Source organism: Apis florea, unplaced genomic scaffold (assembly GCF_048593485.1).
Source record: "Apis florea isolate Af1SG1 unplaced genomic scaffold, ASM4859348v1 contig_2350_pilon, whole genome shotgun sequence".
NCBI classification, from domain to species: Eukaryota; Metazoa; Arthropoda; class Insecta; order Hymenoptera; family Apidae; genus Apis; species Apis florea.
The window spans coordinates 4,799,762-4,821,732 of NW_028256565.1; the positions used below are offsets into that span (position 1 = coordinate 4,799,762).

Consider the following 21,971-nt stretch of genomic DNA (forward strand, 5'->3'; position numbering starts at 1 on the left):
AGGGCTCTTCGACATTGCGGGGAATAATAGCATTCCGATTCGAAGGGAGGGAGTGAATTCGGAGGAGGTTGGGAATACTGGAGGCGATCTGTTTCTCGCTCGATTGACCCATCCAAATTCCGATGTATCGCGACGAAAGATCGGGAATCTAGGGTTGGAAACGATTGATTTATCTCCAATTGAACTATTTGCTTCTTGTCGTTCTTAACAATCGAGTTATCCGAATTATCCGATTCAGAATGTTGAAAGATCGGGAATGAAATCGAGTCGGCCGATCTTCTAGCTGAATTCAAATGTCCAAATTCTACAATTAGTTTAAAATGGGAGGAAGCGTTGCGTAATCGTATATTAAAGAATCGTAGAATATTCGAAACGTGGAATCTTAGAAATGAATCGATAACCGTTTTCTACATTATTCCCACATGGCGATAACAGGACGCGCGGTAGGACTTCGACCACGTGGTTGTAAAGCCCGATATATATGTGTATGTGTGTAAATCATCGAACGAGGGCCGGATAGGAAGCGTCATGAAACTCTGACGCACATGTCCCGGATACGGGGCCCGGGTGGAAAGAAAAACACAAAGACACTGTCCACCGTGCCAAAGTATCGTGACGAGGATGAGGGTTTAAGACTTGCGGTCGGAGACTTGGGAAGTCGTACATTTGCAACCGCAAGAGAAATTAAATCTATGGAGTTATTGCGTGGAATGTACAAAGTCGTCTTGTAAGGCTAACACCTTACCACCACCAACCATTGTTGGACGAAGAGGTACAAGGATAAAGGCGTACCGGGACAAATTCGTTTCAATTTCTCCTTTCGATTCGGATCGAATCTCTGAATAGATTCTTGCGCCATCTATTTCGATAGATCAATTCGAGAGATAAGTTGCCAAGTTGGCTCCATCCTACACATCGTTTCGAGTCCCCGACACATCCGGACAATAACCCCTGATACGTTTCTCTTCAACGACGAATTAGGGATGTTTTCTGTTTCCGGAATCGCGAAACGGTCAAAGGGGCCGACGATGAAGGCAATAAACACGCGCGTCCACGACGGCCATCTCGTTGGATCTTCATTGGTAAATTGACGGTTGGCTTACCTCCCTTTAAGAAGCATTAAACAATCTCCCCTCTCCAAAGCCAATCAACCGCGTCCATCTTCGTAAACGCCGTGGAATCGACACGTCCTCGACCGATAAGAACGATATTTTCAATATGATTCCATTTCGTTCGCAGACATCGCCATGGACTGGTCGGATCACGCGTTATGGTGGCCGGACAGGAATCACTGGTTGACGAGAACGAGAAGCACTCTGGACCAGTACGGAGTCGCTGCCGATGCCCTCCTGCACTTCACACCGATGCACAAAACTCTGAGAGTCCAACTGCCCGATATGCGCTGCCTCGATTGCAAGGTCGACTTCTCTGTGAAAACGTTCAACGCAGTGATTAATCTGTGCAAGGAATTAGGTGAGACGATCTTTTCTCCTTAAAGATTTTTCGTTGTAATATATGCGGATCGAATAATATCGGATAAGGTTAAACGAACCCGATTCACTTTGAATCGAGCCAAGATTCGAGCCGGTTAATGCGAATCGGGATTATAGGCGGTTAGTTCGCACGAGATGTTGTCGCGACGGTGTTAATTAGTCCCGATAATGAAATAAAATTGTTAAATTCCCAGTCACGCGAAGGTCAAGCGGGGACTCTTCGTGCGAACTCAAGTCGAGCGTCGGCTATTCTAACGGCCAGCTTTTTTAATCAAGGAAGTGGTTCGCCGCGATAATGAAGGCATTGTATCGCGCCGTAACTTGCTTTTGTAACTCGGAAAAATACCGGTTGAGAATATATTCTTTGGTCGAGTAGCGCGATCTGGAAAGGATAATTAATAAATGATTTTCGTGATGTAATCAACTTATTATTAAACGTTATAAGAGAGAAAGAGAATGATAGATAGATATTTCAAACACGTCGAGTCAATTTATTTGCGTTGATGTAACCGTTATTACGTCTCCTTACTTGTTTTTTGTCCATACTGTCGCGGACAGATGACCTCGTCGATAGCCCGACTCGTGTCATACTTGTAAATAGACATGGTAACGAACAACCATTTAGTTATTTCTTTGAAACAAACAAATTACCGTAAAAAAAAAAAAAAAAAAAAAGAAAAGAAAAAAAAGCATGTAAATTTCATCAAACCGTGCATTATATAGCGAAACGGTATATTCGAACGAGTCGATTAACCGATCGAAGATTGAAACTACGAGTATAAAACGAAATTCTTCCCATCCTGAAAATTTTAGGTATCAGACATCCGGAGGAGTTATCGTTCTGCAAACCGCTCGAGCCGAATCATTTGAAATACAATTTGAAAGATCTGCCGGCGAAGAAGAAGATCGAGAACCAGAAGAACGGGCACTGGAACGTTCCAGCGGACACGAACACGTTCATACCGGTGAGCCAAAGTCCCAGGGGATCGACGGGTAGCCTGGATCAGAGCAGCCCTTTCATGTGCGCGCCGGTCACACCCAACAACAGAAATCACAGCACGCCGATCAGCTCGCCCGTCTCGGTGAGTACGACGACCAATCTCTGGATTTGAACAACACCGTCGTCGATCGGAAGATAGAGGATCGAAAGTATCTAGAGAGAGACCTGTTATGGTAATAAATAATCCCCCGACCGGCCTGATTGCCGTGCCTATGATTTATCGATATTGGCCTATCATTACCGCTTACGGAATCGTTCAGAAAACTAATTTGCTTCTCGCTCGTTTTTCCAACCAGCGGTGGTCATTACGGTGTATTTATTGCTCGGTTACGAGCACAATCTTGCCCAACGTGTCGACTCCAGCGTGGACTCACGTTTCCCCAGCTTGTTTGATTGCGTTTCTTCCAGCAAACCGGTACCTGGAAGAGGAACAACAACTCGTCAGGTTTTGGTAGCACCGGCTCCTTCAACGCGAACAACAGTACCATGAGTTTGGAAGTGTTGAACGGTGGACTGTCCGAGTCGTTGGCCCAGAGTCCTGCCACGATCTCGCCAGAGGTGAGGGCAAAGTTGATCAGGCCTAAGAATCTTGTGGAGCGCGCAAGAATGAACGTTGCCTGGCTCGATTCATCCTTGTCGATCATGGAGCAAGGGATACGCGAATTCGACACCCTCAGGTTGAAGTTCAAGTTCTATTCGTTCTACGACCTGAACCCGAAAACCGACGCTGTCAGGATCAACATGATTTACGAGCAGGCCAAATGGCAGCTGCTCGCCGAGGAGATCGACTGCACCGAGGAGGAGATGCTCATGTTCGCTGCGTTGCAGGTATGTTATATACACATACCTCTCAGCTTTCAGATGTAACAGTTCAGATTAACCCTTCCCGGTCGCGCGGGATTCGCGCGGTGTTACGCTAGGATGGGCCAGCTGCGCCACTGTTTACGCGGCTAAAGTTTTCACGATCCAAACATCCGGCCCTCGCCGACCGGTTCGATCTATATATACGTCCAGAATTGGTCTCGGTGAATGGATGGACGGAAATAGTTGGCGATGACACGAGAGCTCGCAGCTTTGGGAGAACTGAAAATTGAGGAAAGATTATCGTGGGTAAAAGTAAAAGACGATAGAAAGTAAACTTGCGACGGAGCAAGCTCGATCGGCACGGAACTTGGCCAATTAAAGACATTCTACGCCCATTCTACGGTAAATCGCCTCCGCGCACAGTTTATTTCTCGTATGCAAATCTCGTTTCCTTAAATCGAATCGAGAAAACATTCGCGTCGTTTTTCCGATACACGGCCGCCTACACGGTTTCTCGATTAATCGCGTCACGGTTATTGGATAAAAAAAAAAAAAAGAGAAGAAGCCTATAACCCAAGCAAGTAGAAGCAAGATGGGCGTCGGTCACATTTGTATTCCGTGTCGCAGGTGCAAGTGAATCTTCAGGCAAGTGTACCGCAGCCGAGTTACGACAGCAATGGCGCCGCCTCCCCGATCGAGGATGACATTGACGCAGCCTTGACGGATCTCCAAGTGACCCTCGAGGGCAGTAACATCAGTAACGGGCCCAGCGACATCACTCAAGTGCCCGAGTTGTGCGACTACCTGCGTTTCTTGAAGCCCAAACGTTTCACCTTGAAGGCGTTTAAACGCTATTGGGTCACGTGCAGGGACCTTCAGTTGAGACTGTACAAGAGCCGGGAGGAGACGAACGGTACCGAGTCGCCTGCCCACGTGATCAATTTGCGTGGATGCGAGGTCACGCCCGATGTCCATCTCTCGCAAGGTCGCTATGGAATCAGGTTGGAGGTGCCCAGTGCCGAGGGCATGACCGAGATGTGGATCAGATGCGACAACGTGAGTCTATCATTTAGCCCCGCCCTCGTCTAACGCCAACACTCGCGATTGAAATTTAATTAAATTCTTCTCTGGCGACTAGTTGAAATTAATTATCGATTACTGTCACCGGATGAAAATTATTATTAAATTCTCTGCTTCTCTGTTGCACAGGAACAGCAATATGCCAAATGGATGGCAGCGTGTAGATTGGCAGCCAAGGGTCGCTCCCTCGCGGACGCTTCTTACGAAAGCGAGGTAAACAGTATCATTGCCTTCTTGCAATTGCAGAGGCCCGCCCCTGCACCTGCGATCAATCCAAACGCTCTTGATATCGTGCCCGAGGATTATGTTGCTCCTAGATTCGTGAAGAAGTTCAAAGGAAAGGTAGGTTTCATATATATATTTATACGATCCTTTTCGCATCGGTTCGTAAATTCGTCTTTCGTTTCTCGTAGTTGGTCCAAAGGATTTTAGAAGCACACGCCAACGTCAAGGATCTACCTTTGATCGAGGCCAAATTGAATTACATCAAAGCCTGGCAATCTCTTCCCGAGTATGGGATCTCTCTTTTCGTAGTCAGATTCACTGCGAAGAGCAAGGACGAACTGTTGGGTATTGCTAATAATAGGCTGATGCGAATGGAGCTGCACAGTGGTGATCACTTGAAAACTTGGAGATACAACACGATGAAGGTAAGTGGATCGATCTGGTGTATAAACAGTTAAGAAATTTTTTTTTTTCTTAATCTTTGCAAAGATTTTCTATTATCGATATCTTATTTGTACAGGCATGGAACGTAAACTGGGAAGTGAAGCATATGATGGTCCAATTCGAGGAAGAGAATATTATCTTTGAGTGTCAGTCCGCAGACTGTAAAGTTGTTCACGAGTTCATCGGAGGATATATATTTTTGTCGATGCGATCGAAAGAGGCAAATCAAACGTTGAATGAAGAGATGTTTCATAAATTAACTGGTGGATGGGTTTAACGGGTCGTGAGAAATTTGTGAGGTGATATTTCTTTAAAAAAAAAAAAAAAAACTTACATTTATCGAAGCATAATTTGTTGTCATAAATGTGGAATTGGAAAGCTCTGATCTGAGAAACAACGAGACACGTTGGTTGACATTTGTAAAAAAATACTTAAATATAACTTTAGATGATTTTTGTTAAAGTATTTGTAAATAGAGAAATTGTATCGTTTATATACAATTGCCGCGCTCATTAAGAGCGTAATTTTTATTTCACATAGGAAATTAATCATTTTTAGCGAATTAATCGTTCACCTGAAGTACGAGGAGGTCGAACCATTGTAACCTGAAGACAAAAAAAGTTTGTAAAGCAATTTAGCGGGTTAATAGCGAATTTTGTATATGATCACAAAATAATATTTACTGATGTCTTGTTGACGTAGAACATAAATGTAAAACACGCACAAGATTCGATCAGACTAAACCGCGCCCTTTTCTACACGCAATGTTGTTGAAGATCACGAACTAATTAATGTCTTTACAGATAAGCATGTTATATTCGAGCTGCCCTCAACCTCACTAGATAATATTCTTTATTCTAATTTTTTTTTTCTCGCCAAGTCAACCTCTTTCAGGCAAAATATACGTGTAGTTTTAACATCAGGGGTGCTATGCTGAGCGAGATTGACTTAGACGCGAAGATATATTAAATTGTGTAAATTATTTGTTGTTTTAATGTAAACTATATATATTAAAAATATTTACTTGTACCGTTACATATTATCTTCTTATATTAATATCACGTTTTCGAACGTGTAAAAATTATAGTTTTGTATATTGATAGATGCTAGTTGTACAATAAATTTAATTATTATCATTTTTTTAGATTTATTTCCGATTTATGGTAAATTGTTGTTCACATAATTTTAGCCACGATTAAAATTGATAGTGATATTTTTTTATTAAAAGAATGCGTTATTAAAAACCATGTATAGATCAACAATAATCAGGAAAGTAAAAAAATATATTATAAACATTCGTGTATTCGTCGACGTTCGACGTACGAACGACGCTGGTTCATCCTTGTCGGTCCCATGTTTCTTCACTCAATGGCGGACAATTGTGTATCTTTACCCGGATTGTCCGTAGACTTTACGGCATTACCATGATTTTGATTGTCAGCATTCTTGAACGAAGGTAGACCTCTTAATACCACGGGTACGTTACCTGCAGCTCCTGCCCCGACTAAATTTCCTCCACCTCCACAAGTCTAATATAAATTAAAAGAATCGAAAAACATGGGAACGCAAAATAAATAAAAATTTTTTTTTCTTGTAATGTAAATGTAAATAATCAACCACCTGTGCGTGAATAGGCGGTGCTGAATGTACTAATCGACCGGTAAGAGATCCAGGCTTCTCCTTTTTAGTGCGTACCCACTCGTGGCCTAGAACCCTTTCCAATGTTAACCTTAAAGTAATATCTGGTTCTAGGATATGTTTAACAATGCTCTTTGCAAGCGCAGAAACTGTTTCCCGCACTCGCGATCGAAACATCCAGTTCCTCGACATTTGATCTTTCAACAGCTTCTTCAAGTTCGAATCGTCAAAAGGCATGGAGGCATTTAACATGATAAATAGGATTATCCCAAGCGACCAGACGTCGGCCAGTTTCGGGTTATAGGGGGTACCGGAAACAACTTCCGGCGCTGCATATGCCGCGGAGCCACAATAGGTCTCGCTAAGAACGCGCCTTCCCTCATGATCAACGCAGAATCTCGCGAAACCAAAGTCTGCAAGCTTCACATTGAACTTCCTGGATAACAAAATGTTCTCGCATTTAAGATCACGATGGGCGATATTTTTTCCATGAAGATAGTGCAGACCGGAAGCCATCTGTCTGAACCAGAGCTTTGATTGTTGTTCCGGTACAACACCATTCCGTTTTACAAAGTCCAGGAGATCACCATTGTCCGCATAACGCATAAATATGAAGACTCTTGGACCACGCTGTAATATACTGTGCACCTGTAATTTTTTTTTATCGAATGTTAAGTAACGTATTCTTCTCTTTGTATGGACATCTTACTTGAATGATATGGGGATTTTCGATCTTTGTAAGGATTTCGAGTTCACGAGGAAAGAACTTGTTGAGGAAATCAAGCGGTGCTTTCTCTTTGTCGAATATCTTACAGGCTAATCGTAATTTCTTTGAGCTCGTCCCGTCCACATATTCGGCCAGGTGTACGGTCGCATACGAGCCCTAAAAATTCCAGTTTGCCTTCAAGAGTAATTATTTGGTAAAAATAAAAACAATTCATGTTATAAAAAGTAAAAAATATAAAGTATAAAAAAAAAAAAAAAAAAAAAGAAGTAATCGTTCAACGAAAGAAATGAAAACACGAGAGTAATTGAGAGAGAATCTACAGTTTAAAAAGAAACAAACGACGCAATATTGCAGAGGGAATGTAAGAAGCAGGTAGAGGGGAAATGAAAGAGGTTAACGAACAGGTAGGGAATACAGGATTGGAGGTAAATAACCTGTCCGATTTTTTTGCCAATAAGATAGCCCCGCTGCTCAAGAGCGTTCACCTCCGAATTTCGGGGGCTGAGTTGCGTGGCCATGCCAGTGGATCTTCATTGGACTTCGGATCCTGATAACAGATAACTGATTCTTTTTTTCTTTCTTCTTCTTTGCACACTCTTTCTTCTTCTTCCGTTCCTTTATACCTAAAACTTACTTCTTTTTTATTCTATATCGTTGACAAGTTTTTCCCCCTTTGAAATGTCTACCCGCACCTTCCTTGAATGTGATTTGATCAATTTTGTTGTTAGAGATCTGCAATTCGCGCTCCGTAAGGAGCCGAAGGACGCCTCGCTGAATATCACGTCGATGAACCCGAGTCGGGGAACCGTTCTGTCATTTCAAATGGCTGCGTGCACTAGAATTTTGAGCGACACCAGCTTGTACCTGGTACGGAACGGGGCAGAGGAAAAGATCCGTGTCTCATTCGAACACAGCCATTATATTTAAAAACAACAAACGATCGATTCGCGAGTGCGATTTCGCCATACTTAGATTCGATTTTAAAGCATATTCACGTCGTATATAATATATTTAAAAACACACGATATATTTTATAAATATATTACATATATATTTTTTCTAATTCAATTAATAGGTTAAGACATGATTAAAAATTAAGATACCTTTTATTTTTGTGACGTGTCATTCATATTTTTGATTTGAAATAAATCAATATTTATATTTATAGATGTTTTTTATTAAATGGTATTATACATTGCGTAAAAACAAATTACGCAGCTGGATCGTCACCCTTAGTAGTACGTGTGTAAATTAACTGTGCATGATGCTGTACAACTTGTTTAATAAGTCCCTTTTGTTGCAATTCAATCAATGCCCTCCTTGCAAGTGACCCACGAATCTTTAACCTTTCACTAACAATGGATGGCGTGATCAATTTGTATTGTGGTACTTCCTTCAGCAATTTTTCATATGTACTTTTATCAAACAATACTTGATTGTTTAACTTGTCACGTACTTTTCCTTTGGACCACTTCTACGATAAAAAAAATAAATAAAAAATGTAAAATATATCTATTCATGTTCATCTACTTAAATTTATTTATTATAATATATATATCAGGCTCATTAAATCAGCTTTTTAGCTTCCATGAGTTATCAAGCTTGTAAATATTCATCATATGATATTTTATTTTATAAATTATAAGTTATTATTCTGATAAATAAATATCTATGATAAATATCTATAATAACTATGATACTAACCTTTTTCTTGGCTTTGCCACCAGATCCTCCCTCTTTTTTCTTTTGTGTTTTTTGTGGTTGTTTTGAAGATCCTTTTGTGTCCTTTTTAGGCGGCTGAAACATTAAATGAAATTAGAACAAATATTTACAAAAAAATAAATATTATAATCGAATAGTATATATTATTGTACTATAGTATATAATCAGGCTCATTTAATCAATATTATACTATCATGAATTTAATCAAGAATAAGTTTTTCATCACAATAATTAATTAAAGAAAATATTAATTCGTAAATAATTATTTTATTTAATATAATTCTTCACAATGTCAACAAAACATTGAGACAACAAGAGAAGTTATGATTTCTTAATGAAAACATAATATTTTTTATCATATATAATGCATCAAAATTAGTAAAATTCTATAAAACTAACGAAAACATACTTTAATTGAATATAATGATATTCAAATAAAATGTGTTTTTTGCATTACGCGTATACACCATGTGGATGAAATTATCGAGAAAGGTTATCTACTTAGGCATATATAAAATTTGTATAAAACTTGTAAATTAATTCTTGAAATAATATCACTGCACTATATAGAAAAGTAATTTTTACGAAATTTTTAAGATAAATATTAAAACATGATTAAAACATTTCTTTCACAAATACTCACCATGATGGCTGTCGACTATGAAAGAAAAGGGAAGTGCGTACATCGCCATTTTGAATGCTCGTTACATTCAGCGCTATCTACAATTCACTACATTAATAAATATTATTTTTAAAAGAATAAAAAATTTAAAAAATGACATATTAATAATTAAATAATTTAGTTATTTAACTAAAATTATTTTTTTTATTATAAAATTGTTGAGATGAATTCATACAACGCAGTACACGTGTTTCGAGTAACCACGAATCAGACTGTCAGTCACTCAGGAGTGGCTGTAGCGTGTGAAGCATGGCGCTACGCTGTGTGTTTTCGAGTCCCGGTTTTTCACATCTTTGACCCATTTATAAAATGTATTCACGTTAAGAATATCGTTCGGTATAATTTAATCAATCATAAACATCCCTTTATATTTAGTTTTATACGAAAAGGTAATTTATTTTTTTTTGATCATTACTTTTATATAAGGTTAAGATACCTTTCACTTGCGACGTGTCATATGTGTTTTTACTCTACGTGTATTAACATTGAACGAATTGATAAAATAATTTAACAACGTGACAATTAATCTCAGATTAAAACTGATTTATAATATCTATATACAGTAGTTACTGATTAACAGATATTAACAGATAAGTGAGGTTATCGTTAAACAGTTCTATGTTTGTTATATGCTTAACATATTTTTGGTCTTATAATATGAATATTTTTCTTGATATACAAGATTAATATTTAAATGTTTGTATTAATATGGAAATATAAATATAATTAAAATTTTCATTTATGAAAATTAAATTTTTGATAAACATATGAAAAGTTTTAATATAATAAAAAATTATTTTTTATTTTTAGGATAAACTTCATTACTGAAACCACCTTGTGCTTATGAAAATGCTTCCACTTTCACATAAAGATTCAAGAAACCTTGGCAGTAGAATAAAGGAGAAATTATTAGGATGGAAACGTTTGATATTTTCTGACAAAAATACTAGAAATTTGTTTTTATTTCTTTTATTGAATTTATCCTTTGCCTGCATTGAATTAATGTATGGAATATGGACAAACAGCTTGGGTTTAATATCAGATAGTTTCCATATGTTCTTTGATTGTACTGGCTTATTATTTGGTTTGGCTGCATCAGTTATTACAAAGTGGAGAGCAAATGAACGATATTCTTATGGTTATGTCAGAGCAGAAGTTTTGGGAGGATTTGTCAACGCTCTGCTTTTATTCTTTATTGCTCTCTTCATTATGTCTGAAGCTGTGGAAAGAGCTATTGAACCTCCAGAGATTAAACACGAAAGACTTTTGGTTGTGTCCATCATGGGATTAATAGTCAATTTAGTAGGAATGTATGTATTTCGTCATGGACATGGACATAGTCATGGAATGGGACATGGTCATTCCCATTCCCATTCTCATGGAAGTCATACACAATCTCATTTAAACCACAGTCATAGTCATGATCATCATGATATCGAAATTGATCCTTCCTTCAGTGGTACAAATTCTCAGATTATGAAAGGAGTTTTTTTACATATCTTAGCAGACACTCTTGGATCTGTAGGTGTAATTATATCAGCAGTACTGATGCGTTTATTTGGTTGGTTTATAGCTGATCCAATTTGTTCCATGCTGATATCAGTATTGATAGTTTTAAGTGTGCTTTCTTTAATGAAAGATTCATGGGAAATTTTAATGCAAAGACAACCAGCTGCATTGGATCATATTTTACCACAGTGTTATAACAAAGTGACACAATTAGCTGGAGTATATAGTGTGCAAGAACCACATTTTTGGACACTTTGTTCAGATGTATACGTCGGGTGCTTGAAATTGGAAGTTGCCAGAACAGTAGAGCCTAAATATGTTGTAGCACACACTCAGATGATTTTTCAAGCTGCTGGAGTAAGGCATTTAACTGTTCAATTAGATTACGCACCTATGTGATCTATGAAAACTATGCATGTCATTAAGTGTTCATACAAGTGCTCCAAAACTGTATTTATTTGTGGAGTTTGTCAGAAACAAGCAAGAAATATTGCACTCGTGCAAAATATTTTTGCCATTTTAAAATTGTGCAGATATTTTGTCCTAAGTAACAGTGAATATCATCTTGGGTTGCAGATTATTTAAAAATCTGTTCAAATCTAAAAAAAAAAAAAGTGAAAAGATATACCAGAACTTATGTGACATAGAATCCTATTAAGAGAATAGGTCTTGTGGTCAAGCTAATGCATTTTTGACTTGTCCATTGCAAATAAAAATCATTGATTTCATTTCTTTCTAATCTTATTGTTGTAAATATAGATATTTGTTCATCTATAATTAATGATATATATATTTCATGAAATTGTAGCTTATTTTTATTTACAATAACTCTGATCCTGTACTATTGTATAAAATCTTAAATAACGTTTTATATTATCTATAGAAATCTTTATATTATAACATTTGCATTTAACATTTTAAAAACATTTGAAAATACATCAAATTACATTTTTTATCTTTATAGGGTTAATTGAAGCCACAATTATAAAAATGTTTTTACCTCACCTTTATTACTGCATTATTTTTTTGTATAAAATATCTATTTACAAAAAAATTCAAACTTCATGGTCAAATGTGTGCAAAATAAAAGGAAATCATCAAATCCGCACTTAATTATAATGGCCATAATTATATTATAAGCAGCTGTAGACTGCTAGTCATTATTATACAAAAAGTGTGAAATATACGTTATATATAAATATAACTTTATAAAGTGTAATATATAAAACAATATTCTTATGTTTAAATTGAAATGAAATTGTGCTTTCCTTAAATAAATTGTACTTTTGACGTGCTGTCCACATTAAGTGGATTTATCTAATCGATATTAAATAAATAATTAATACGTACAAGATCATTTTGTGGCAATATACATATATTTATATTAACGAAACATCATTGATGTTATCATTGATGAATATTCTTTAAACAAATTGCGAATGATGTCAAAATAGGAAATACTTTTTTAAAAGTAAAATTTTAATAGCAATGGCATTTTCTCACTTCATTTAAAATAGGAAGCGATTGAAATGAAATAAAATATTTCATAGAGAAAGCATGGTGTAACATATGCAGTTAGTGCAAAATGTCAAATTTTTCATCGTTTTTTTATTAATGCAGTAATACATTGTTCAAGACAAATTACGAAATTAGAATTAACAACAGATTTATAAACATAAATTTTAAGCACGACCAGGACATTCCATTATAGTCAAGATATATTACTTGTATATTTGAGATTGTGATGATATAGGCCAAAATGTAGATATCGGTAGAATGAAATGAAACAATTAGAATATTTAGTGATAATGTAGAGTAATTTTTCTATCGAATTGCTGTACCATCGTACACTGAAATGACCGAATTATTTGCAGTTCTATCCGATGCAATTACTTCTACGAAGAGCAATGTAATTTCCGAGATGAAAGTCAACGTTGTTATGTTTTATTAACATAATTGTATAAATAAAAAATTTAGAAGAGTATATCTTCTAAAATGTAAATAATAAAGAAAAGTGCTTATAATAATTTTCGACTTCCATATTCACACAAAGCCCTCTTGTTAAGATAACATCTTTTTATAAAATAGAAAATTTAATCAAAGGAAAATTTATCAAGACTATACATATGTAATTTTTATCGATATGGGAAATCATCTTTACAACAAATTTTCAAACACATATTACATTTATTTGAAGGATATGTATACACATATAAATACATAAATATTTATAATAAAATTACTGAAGCTGATTCCAGACGATAAAGCGATCTTGAACGCGTTGGACAATGTACTTTAGGCGCGTATGGTGTCAGCTTCAGTCTCTCACCGCTTGAATTAGTAGTTTAAATGGCCTCACAAAATTTGCAGATCGTACCTTTGATGCCTTTTATCTTTTGCGGTGTCTTATGTACATAGCAAACTATCAAAAATGAAAAATCGTGTGGAACTCTTGTCCCTGCGAGGCTATACCTGCCTATCTAAAATGGACCGTAAAAGGGAATCAAAAATTTTGTCACTAATAGTACAAAAAATCGAACGAACATCGTGGAATTGCTTTTTTGCAAAAAGCTGAACAAAAGCTGATCGAACTTACTCGTTGCTTTGTTTCACGTATTTTTTTTCTTGCTTTTTTTTTTTTTTTTTTTAATCATTATTTTCATTTTTTCAAGGTATATGGCAGTATCGTATTTCTGCTTTTTTATTGGCAAAGGGACAGCAGAAAATCACACATTGCGTTCTAATTCGGCGATAGATGGATAGAAATCGTCGTGTCGTATCTTATTCTAGAAAATAAGAAATTCCTGATATAATATCGATATCGCGAATAAAATCTACAATTACGATTTGGCAGTTGAATGTTGCACGTTCTCTTTTACTCGCAAAAAGTAAGTGTTTTTGTTGCTATTTTATTTCATTCTTCATTCCTTATTATACAATAGCCATCATTTTCTATTTAATGTGTACAATAGAATTCAAAATCCGAGGACGTCTCTCTTTTACTCTCTGGATACATATTTTTTTTTTTTTATCTACCCACTACTATAGAATATAATTTATAAAATTTCTTCAAATTTCCAACAACACGCCATCCGGTAAAGCCATTTCACTCATGGATCGTCGATTGCAATTCAATCGATCGTAACATTTAATAATCATGATCAGAATATACTAGTAATCGTAGGAATAATAATAATAATAATAATCGCAATAATGACAATAATAATAATATATTACTCTGAATCATATTTTACAGTCCATCTAACAACAACGAACGTATCTAGTTGCAACAGCCTCTTTTTTTATTATTATTATTTTTTTCCTTTTTTTATTTTTTAAATATCTTTCGATAATACGTATGCGTATGTGTGATTGGTCTTGCTAAAATTTTTATCTCGTTTTATTTATTCTTTCTCATTGAAAGAATATATATATATTTTATCCATTCTTCTTCTATACGATTTCGACATTTTTCTGCGTGTAACGGACCATCGAGAATAATGCTCGAGCTAATAATGCTACGATCTATAGATCTATATTCGTTAGGAAAATGATAACACGCAGAAAAGGAAATCACAGTAAGACGAAAATCCACAAAGTGTTGGCTTCATTCCTCTCCTTCTTTCCCCTTTCTTTCTCATGTGAATACTCTTCTTATTCTACATGCCTCTTACGGCTAACACCGTCGATCTCGTATCTTTCTAAAACTACATTATTCTCATCCTAAAACATCCTCTCAGCCTCCCTCTTTCCAAGATCCGTTTCACCGGATCATTTACGGATTATCCTGGAATCACGTGCAACCAATCACCCCTCCCTCCCACGTTCGAGCATTTTCCATCATCTACATTTTCATTCATCTACGAATCAAATTCCAATCGTTATTTTTCTACGGCCACATTCTTTCATTGATCGAACAATTACGAAATTTCCACGTCGTTGACAACCAAGAATTCTCCAACCGAGATCCCTCACTTCTTTTTACCTTTGCTACTCTTCTGGACCTTAGTGATCTTCAGTCTGCAGTTCGAGCCACCGGTATACACGACTTCCGCCCTTCCACCCTCCTCTATCGCGGCGACCAAAGCTTTCACCGACTTTACGTGCACGTCTTTGGCACTGATCTCCAACGAGGTGCCCGGAAACCGATCTCTAACACATTTCCCGATACTGGAAGCCTGCGATTCCGTGAGATCCACTCCATCCAGACAGAGCCACGTCAAGTACTGTAGATGCGTCAGGATCGTTTGCACGAATACGTGTTCCATTTGCACCTTCTTCGCGCTGTCGGTCACGATCAATCCGTTCGCCTTTAAGAAGCTCAGGTTGCACAGCTTCAGATACTTGGCGATCTGTCTCATGGTTTTCTCGCTGTCCTCCAACGTGATCCGCCAAAAGTTAATCCTCAGGGATTGTAGATTCTTGAAGTGAGAGGAGAAGCAGGCGAAGAACTGTTGGAGGATTTTGTCATCGATGAACAGCAACGATCCGCTACTGCCTCCTATCGTCGATTTGTCCAACGAGAGATCGAGCTCGCTGAGGGCTGTGAAACCGGCGAGGAATGGCAAAAGAAGCGGCCCTCGAAGCGCCAAGCGATCGTTCACTGTCACCTGGAATCCAAAATAATGACGCCATTATAAATAATATCGCCTTCTTTCTTTCGTACTTCTCTTTCGACCGAGATCAAAGAAGATCGAAACGAGAATTTGGTGGATCGAATTCGTCGAATAGAAGAGGCGAGCAGAAAATTCACAGGATCCGCCTTAAGGAAGTGTTGTTTACCAAGTGGTTTTACGTAACGAATCGAAGAGCGTAATATCGATAGTCGGATTTACTTCGTAATCGAGCACTCGAGACCGGTTTCCCCAACAGGACGAATAATCTATCGCGGTTTGGACGGCCGGTGGTCGCAAACCGCAAACGAATCATCGTCGGCCTCGAATTACGAATCGACCGATTCCGATCCGCTGTGGAGCGGAGTGTCTCGAATGTGTCGTGTTGCGTCGAATCCTTCGGGAACTCGATACCGTCGACACGACTTCTCGTTCACGTGACGCATCGTTACCTCGCATCGTTCCACCAGGCACACGAGTATTTATCGGCGAGATCCTCGAAAGATCCCCTTTGAGAATGGAATTGGAATAGTCGCTTTCGAGATACCTTAGGTAAGTTGCGTTTCGATATATACGGCCCAATTAGCCTCTCTATTTACGGCACAAAGGGAGCCACTTGGTTTTGACTCTCATCGTCAAACACGAACGGTCGCTGATCTAATTCGTAGTAGTGAAAACTCGCGGAGAAAGTCGGCTAGGATAGTTCTCATTTGCAGGGAAAGGACAGTGAAAGAAGATTACTTACTTGAAAACCGGCCAGCCTGAGAAATACAATGGCGGGACAGGCGGGAGGAGGGGCGGCTCTGAGCAACTCGGCTCCTGCATCGTCCCTGCGACCTAATCTCGCCAAAGGACCCTCGTGGACGGCCAGATGTAGCCGGGCGTTGCACAGGCTCAACTCGCGGACGCTCGTGTATCTGAGTAACTCGGAAAACACCGCCAGACTGTCCGATTCCTGGAACATTCGCATGGTATTTTTACCAGTTTACTTTACGCGTGGAGAAATTCAACGCATTCGATAGGTGATATTTAGTAATATTTATAGAAAATTTGAATATACAGAGATTTATCGAAAAGGATAGAAAAATCCAGGATAGTTCTCTGTTACTCAAGCTCCATTTTCTTTAGTGATATTCATAAGAATCTGATTTTGCATAAAGATAGTTATGTATAGAGGGAATATCGTTTCTTAAATAATTTCTTGACAGGAAAGTTTAAGAGATATTTAATATATATAATATATAAAAGGTTCGCATTCTTGGAAAATGAGTTACATAGTTCAAAATTCTCTTTATTCAAATTCCCAGTTGATGAATCAATTCGAAAATTTAAGCAGTAAAGTTTTTTGAAGAATTAAATCATTATCGGAAAATGTGTAAAATTAATCGGTTTTCCACGCAGACAACGAGTTGCAAATGAATTTTAAATAATATCGTTTATAAATTAATGACACGGTGAAATAAATTCGCACGGCTAAAAGATTACATTTAAAAAAATCTAGATAAAATTTGTTAATAACGTTACCAATTAATTTATCGCATTACGGATTTAATCCAATAAATTAACCCCAACATTTAATCATCCGGAGAATATCTAAGTCAGATCTCGAAGATCCTTTGATCACTTCTCCCTCCATTATTAACGCGCGTTTCCCGCGCTAAAGCGAAGAAAGTGGTTCTCCCGAGCGTCGCGACGTCGAAATCGCTCGCGGTATTGCATTATCCCTGCAATGAGACGGGAACAAAGCGACGTGTACGGGAACAATGGATGGTGGCGAGGATTACAGGATCGCGTGCGTCGAAGCTGCATCGATAAAGCCAAAGCTAACAAGGCTACGACTAATCTCGAAATCGAGTTTGCGGAGTCGCTTTGCCTCCGTAAACCATTCGTTTGCCTCGAATGGAACGCATAATGCGATCAGTCCACGAAAGGCGAGAGTAACCGCGACGGGATGAGGACGGCCGCCTGCTCCAAGATGGAAGCCCTAGTAATAAAATCTCGAGAGCGACGATCCTCTCGTTTCCTTTGAAACGTGAGCACAGGAAGTTTCCAAGGGATCTACGATATCGAAATAGCGTGACCCAATTAGAATCGTCACGGATCCGGATAGTCGAGCGATATCGATTTCTCCTTTAAATCGATCGCAAAAGCGAGATTCGCAAGCCTTTGCCTCTCCCCTCGTTTCTACTTACGGAGTGCCTGTTCCATCGCGATGGAGACACGGATGTGCGTAACGGAATCGTGATCACCCCTCTGGGATCTCGCGTGATTCGTGGAAACCTGGGGCGAGCAACGAGAAAGGCAGTTTTGATGGAAAATTGCGTTCCACCAGAATCAGGAGGGGATCGTGGGAATTCACGATTGAAACAATCCACGTTCCACCAGAGATTTGGGGTTACGAAGTTCGTAGTACGTTTATTCCGTAGATAGAGAGATAAAACGGGGTATCGATCAGGAGGAATATATATTTTATTTATGAAGGTTACACCGCCGTTTCAAATACTCGCATATTCGACTCGTCGTTTAAAAATGTTTGCTACGATAATCGGCGCAACAAGTAGCCGCACGCTATTTTAATCGGTCTCTTCTATTTTGTCGCTTTTCCGCCGAAATTAATTCCAGACCGCAAAAAGAAAGGTGTCGTTGTCTTTTTACCACGAAACGTATTACGAGGACGCTTTCTCTCTCTTTCCGTCTCGCAGCTAATCCTTTCGGTATCTTGCGAGGTATCTTTTTTGCCAGCCAGGTGGTCGGTTTATAGGATTCGAGGTTTTGCGAGGATCGAGGCGGTCGGAGAGCCAGGGGAGGTGCGAATTTAAATTTTTTCGGGGGAATTTTTTACCTCTACCGCCCGATTCCAGAGGCATTCAGCCCTTTTTTCCGCATGAAATAATTTCAACGACGGATCGTGTGATTTACGAAGGCAGTTTTCGTGGCCCGGCTTGAATAACGTTGAGAAAATTGGTCAAAATTACGGACGTGGCGTGGACCAACCAAATGCAGCAGGAATGCACGATTACGATCCTCGCTTCCCAACCAATGCAACGAATCTTCCTTTATTTTTATCGACGCGAAAGAGAATTTTTTTTTTTTTGCCCTCCTCCTTCTCAACGAGACACAAAAATCTTTCAAGAATGGAACAATCAACGACGATTAACATTTTTAATATCAGAGACATTTACCTCTTTTCGATAGTTTCTTCTCTATTAAACTTTACAAAGCTCGAAGTGCAAAGGTTATCCACGAAATTCAGAGCAAACGTTTCACGAAACGTCGAAACTTCCCGGACGAAGTTAATTATTCCGCACAACGAAGGACGAATCACCTCTACCGTTTCTGCGGCGTTATATCAATGATTAACATCGAGTTCTCGAAATTGTAACAAACTCTCTCGGTTCGGTTTCAACGTCTGGAGAATCGGGGCGAAAACATTGGCTAGGACACCGTTCGTTGAATGGAAGAATGGGATGGCCGACGAGCGCGTCGTGTTTGAAAATTGTTTTTCGCCCAGGAGATCGTTGATACTGTGCCCCCGTGCTACGGTCAGGTCGATGAAAAATAGCGGAGTGGCCTTATAAATTCAATGAATCGGCAGCCGTGGCACGATTCTTTTTAAATGGAAATCATCCCGGATCGTGACAGGCCGAACAATAATGTCGCACAGTCGGGGCAGAAGTGGAGTGAGGGAAGGGGAGGGGTAGGGAGGAGGGAGGAGGAGGAGGAGGGTGAATGGAGAGAGCTGGGTCGCTCGAGAGAGTGGAACTCGAACGAGCTGCATTGTTTATAATCATTCTCGTGCGTTAAATTAAATCTGGCCGGGGCTCGTCCCGGCTTCATTGTTTTCCGACGCGTGATGTCGTCGTGTCATCGGTAGGATTTTACGGTCGCACAATTTATCCTGGATTATTCCACTGGAATTCTGCTACGCTTCTCGAGATCTTCGCCTTTTCAGGGAGGAAACGATTGTTGACGAAAGCATCAAGAATAAAATCAAATAAGGGGGATAACGTTTATTCTCAAACGTAGCCAACGTTTTCATTTAGTTATTTTTCTGCAAACGAATATTGCGAGAGTAACACAGTTCTTCATTGAAGAGAGCAAATTTACTTTTAAACTACGTCTCTTTTTCTACTTTACCGTATTCGCACCTTTACAGAACGTAGAATCACGACATTGAATTATGCAAATTCCTTTTCCTACCACCTTTAATTTCGCCAAGAATATTTTCTTTGGTCGCGGTTCAACCGCGGAGCACTGCTGTACTCGATAATAGCACGGGTTAAGAGGCGAAGATAAAGAAGGCAGTATCGCCGCGACGATTGATCCTCGGCCAAGTTCCTCCAGAGATAATTTCCTTGTTATCGAGGAAATTTCCAGGTTGTTTTGAATAAACGTTTCATAGCAATCGGTTTGCATAATGGAGCGGCGATATTTCCATGGAAATTTCTCAACGAGGCTCATAGACGATGGTCAGGATCGTGGAAAAAGGATGTTGGAGGTCGCTGGAACATCGGGGATGCCGTGTAATTTATCGCGAGCAATATTACCGGCGACGTTGAGCGGCCTGGAAAACCTCGGGACCGCCTAGCATCGGTGTTTTATGGCTGCCGAGAATCCCATATTTCGGCTTCCACTCTTTGCTCTCGAGAGTTTAAACGAATTTATGATCGTATCGACGATTATTCCACGCCACGGCCGAACGACATCGATAAATTTTCAAAATAATTACGATCGTATAATTATTAAAGAATTAAACTGCTTCGGATATTTATGAAAAATTTTACATTTCCAAGATAAAACGAGTCTAAATTCTCTCTCTCTCTCTCTCTCTCTCTCTAATTTTTTTTAATAAGAATTTAAATTTGTACGAACATCCGCAGGTTATGATTCGATTATAAAGTTTTTTAATTAATTCATAGAATTTCACACAGTTTGTGTAAATTATCCAGCCTCATTTGTATCACACGCGGATAATGAACAGGGAAATGGACGAAGAAGTGTTTCCATGTAATGGCCGGGTCGTTCCGCTCGCTGGCCGATGATCGATTCGTCCACTTAATGCGCCATTTCTCCTGTATTCTATTTCCCGGGGAAATTGGTTACGGAACAATGTAGCTGCGTCGGTGATGCAGCGACGCCTAAAGGGTTGCCAACTCTTGCAGATTTAAGTAAATTGAATCATACGGAGCGAGCGAGTGGCGGAATTTTTATTAATAAATAGAGAATCCTTTTGATCCATTTGCAAACATGCGTATATAATTAATCGCAAAAATATTTGTAGGATTCTCTCTCGTTTTTAACGACGTAATTTTAATTAGTTGAATTCGCCATATACACTGAGATCGTGTATTTTAGATATCATTAATTTTATTTTACGGAATCTCGCCTTTGAATAAATCAAACGCGCGATTTCGTTAATTTCGTAAATTGTTCCGGGAGAAGAGGAAAAAAATTTCTCGAAGAGATTAATTAGCTCAATTGATTTCGATATCTTAGTAGAATTGTCGTGAGTATTCCCCGACCGATTCGTTTCGTCCATCCCACGCAGCCATTAGCGGTGGTCTTTCGACAAGAGATGGATTCGAATAAATTGACTGCATCGTACTCGAGACACATTCTGAATAACGAAGCACCCAGTGAGAACATAAATCTCTCAGGGTAGGACGCGTTGGACGTGTTTTTGATGAGGACGGATGAACTGTGATCCGTCTTATGGAAGAAATTTTCATTTACTTCCATTTCGTTTTCTTCCTATTCGTGCCGGCTCTATTTTACGTTAGATACACAATTTCATCATGGTGAAAAAGAACGGAAAAAGAATAAAACTCAAATCATACAGAGTGAAAAATTTCTCTCAAAAGGGGAAACAGGAAATAAGGATAAGCTAAAGAAATAATTTTCCCTTTTCTTTCGAAATGTACTTATTTTACGCGACACGTACTTCCGGTGGTATTGTTTTACGACTGATCATACGGCATTTGAAATATCCTATTTTTCTTCTTCTCATTTACCCGGTTCGATTCCCCTTCCCAAC

At 38.7% G+C, this 21,971-nt stretch overlaps 5 protein-coding genes and 1 long non-coding RNA gene across 14 annotated transcripts in view; 3 read left to right on the plus strand and 3 right to left on the minus strand.

Moving 5' to 3' along the window:
* LOC100865274 (unc-112-related protein) overlaps positions 1 to 6,182 on the plus strand; it is a 35,767-nt gene extending 29,585 nt beyond the window's left edge. Inside the window, exons 2-8 of the mRNA XM_003696706.4 lie at positions 1,240 to 1,473; positions 2,307 to 2,575; positions 2,902 to 3,321; positions 3,925 to 4,353; positions 4,507 to 4,719; positions 4,791 to 5,027; positions 5,123 to 6,182. Coding sequence (XP_003696754.2) covers positions 1,240 to 1,473; positions 2,307 to 2,575; positions 2,902 to 3,321; positions 3,925 to 4,353; positions 4,507 to 4,719; positions 4,791 to 5,027; positions 5,123 to 5,323 — 2,003 coding nt within the window. The 3' untranslated portion in view covers positions 5,324 to 6,182. The remainder of the gene's footprint in view (positions 1 to 1,239; positions 1,474 to 2,306; positions 2,576 to 2,901; positions 3,322 to 3,924; positions 4,354 to 4,506; positions 4,720 to 4,790; positions 5,028 to 5,122) is intronic.
* On the minus strand, positions 6,169 to 8,371 carry Tssk (Testis-specific serine/threonine kinase). Of its 5 annotated transcripts, none has more exons than XM_003696708.4 (5): positions 8,046 to 8,371; positions 7,846 to 7,958; positions 7,394 to 7,567; positions 6,667 to 7,332; positions 6,169 to 6,575 (listed from the first exon to the last, which is right to left on the minus strand). In XM_003696708.4, the coding sequence occupies exons 2-5, from the start codon at positions 7,927 to 7,929 to the stop codon at positions 6,408 to 6,410; spliced, it is 1,092 nt and encodes a 363-aa protein (XP_003696756.1). In that variant the 5' UTR covers positions 7,930 to 7,958; positions 8,046 to 8,371; the 3' UTR covers positions 6,169 to 6,407. The 5 variants fall into 5 exon arrangements, with proteins under 5 accessions (XP_003696756.1, XP_086760873.1, XP_086760874.1 ...); XM_086904747.1 differs by having other exon boundaries at positions 7,846 to 7,972; positions 8,046 to 8,353; XM_086904748.1 differs by having other exon boundaries at positions 7,846 to 8,034; positions 8,104 to 8,350.
* A 195-nt stretch (positions 8,372 to 8,566) lies between these two features.
* On the minus strand, positions 8,567 to 10,024 carry RpS25 (ribosomal protein S25). Its single transcript, XM_086904751.1, has 3 exons — positions 9,777 to 10,024; positions 9,116 to 9,208; positions 8,567 to 8,885 (listed from the first exon to the last, which is right to left on the minus strand). The coding sequence occupies exons 1-3, from the start codon at positions 9,777 to 9,779 to the stop codon at positions 8,622 to 8,624; spliced, it is 360 nt and encodes a 119-aa protein (XP_086760877.1). The 5' UTR covers positions 9,780 to 10,024; the 3' UTR covers positions 8,567 to 8,621.
* Positions 10,025 to 10,029: 5 nt separating this feature from the next.
* On the plus strand, positions 10,030 to 13,351 carry ZnT86D (solute carrier family 30 member 7). Its single transcript, XM_003696709.4, has 2 exons — positions 10,030 to 10,204; positions 10,626 to 13,351. The coding sequence occupies exon 2, from the start codon at positions 10,659 to 10,661 to the stop codon at positions 11,721 to 11,723; it is 1,065 nt and encodes a 354-aa protein (XP_003696757.1). The 5' UTR covers positions 10,030 to 10,204; positions 10,626 to 10,658; the 3' UTR covers positions 11,724 to 13,351.
* Positions 13,352 to 13,491: 140 nt separating this feature from the next.
* The window catches only part of LOC100864409 (uncharacterized), a 165,045-nt gene continuing 156,565 nt past the window's right edge, over positions 13,492 to 21,971 (minus strand). For all 5 annotated transcript variants that reach the window (XM_086904753.1, XM_086904752.1, XM_086904754.1 and 2 more), the window contains 2 exons: positions 16,683 to 16,892; positions 13,492 to 15,934 (listed from right to left, as the gene is read on the minus strand). In XM_086904753.1, the coding sequence (XP_086760879.1) occupies positions 15,296 to 15,934; positions 16,683 to 16,892 (849 nt within the window). In that variant the 3' untranslated portion in view covers positions 13,492 to 15,295. The remainder of the gene's footprint in view (positions 15,935 to 16,682; positions 16,893 to 21,971) is intronic.
* LOC147658134 (uncharacterized) lies at positions 15,889 to 17,184 on the plus strand. Its single transcript, XR_015291125.1, has 2 exons — positions 15,889 to 16,489; positions 16,654 to 17,184. It is a non-coding gene; the product is annotated as an uncharacterized LOC147658134 (long non-coding RNA).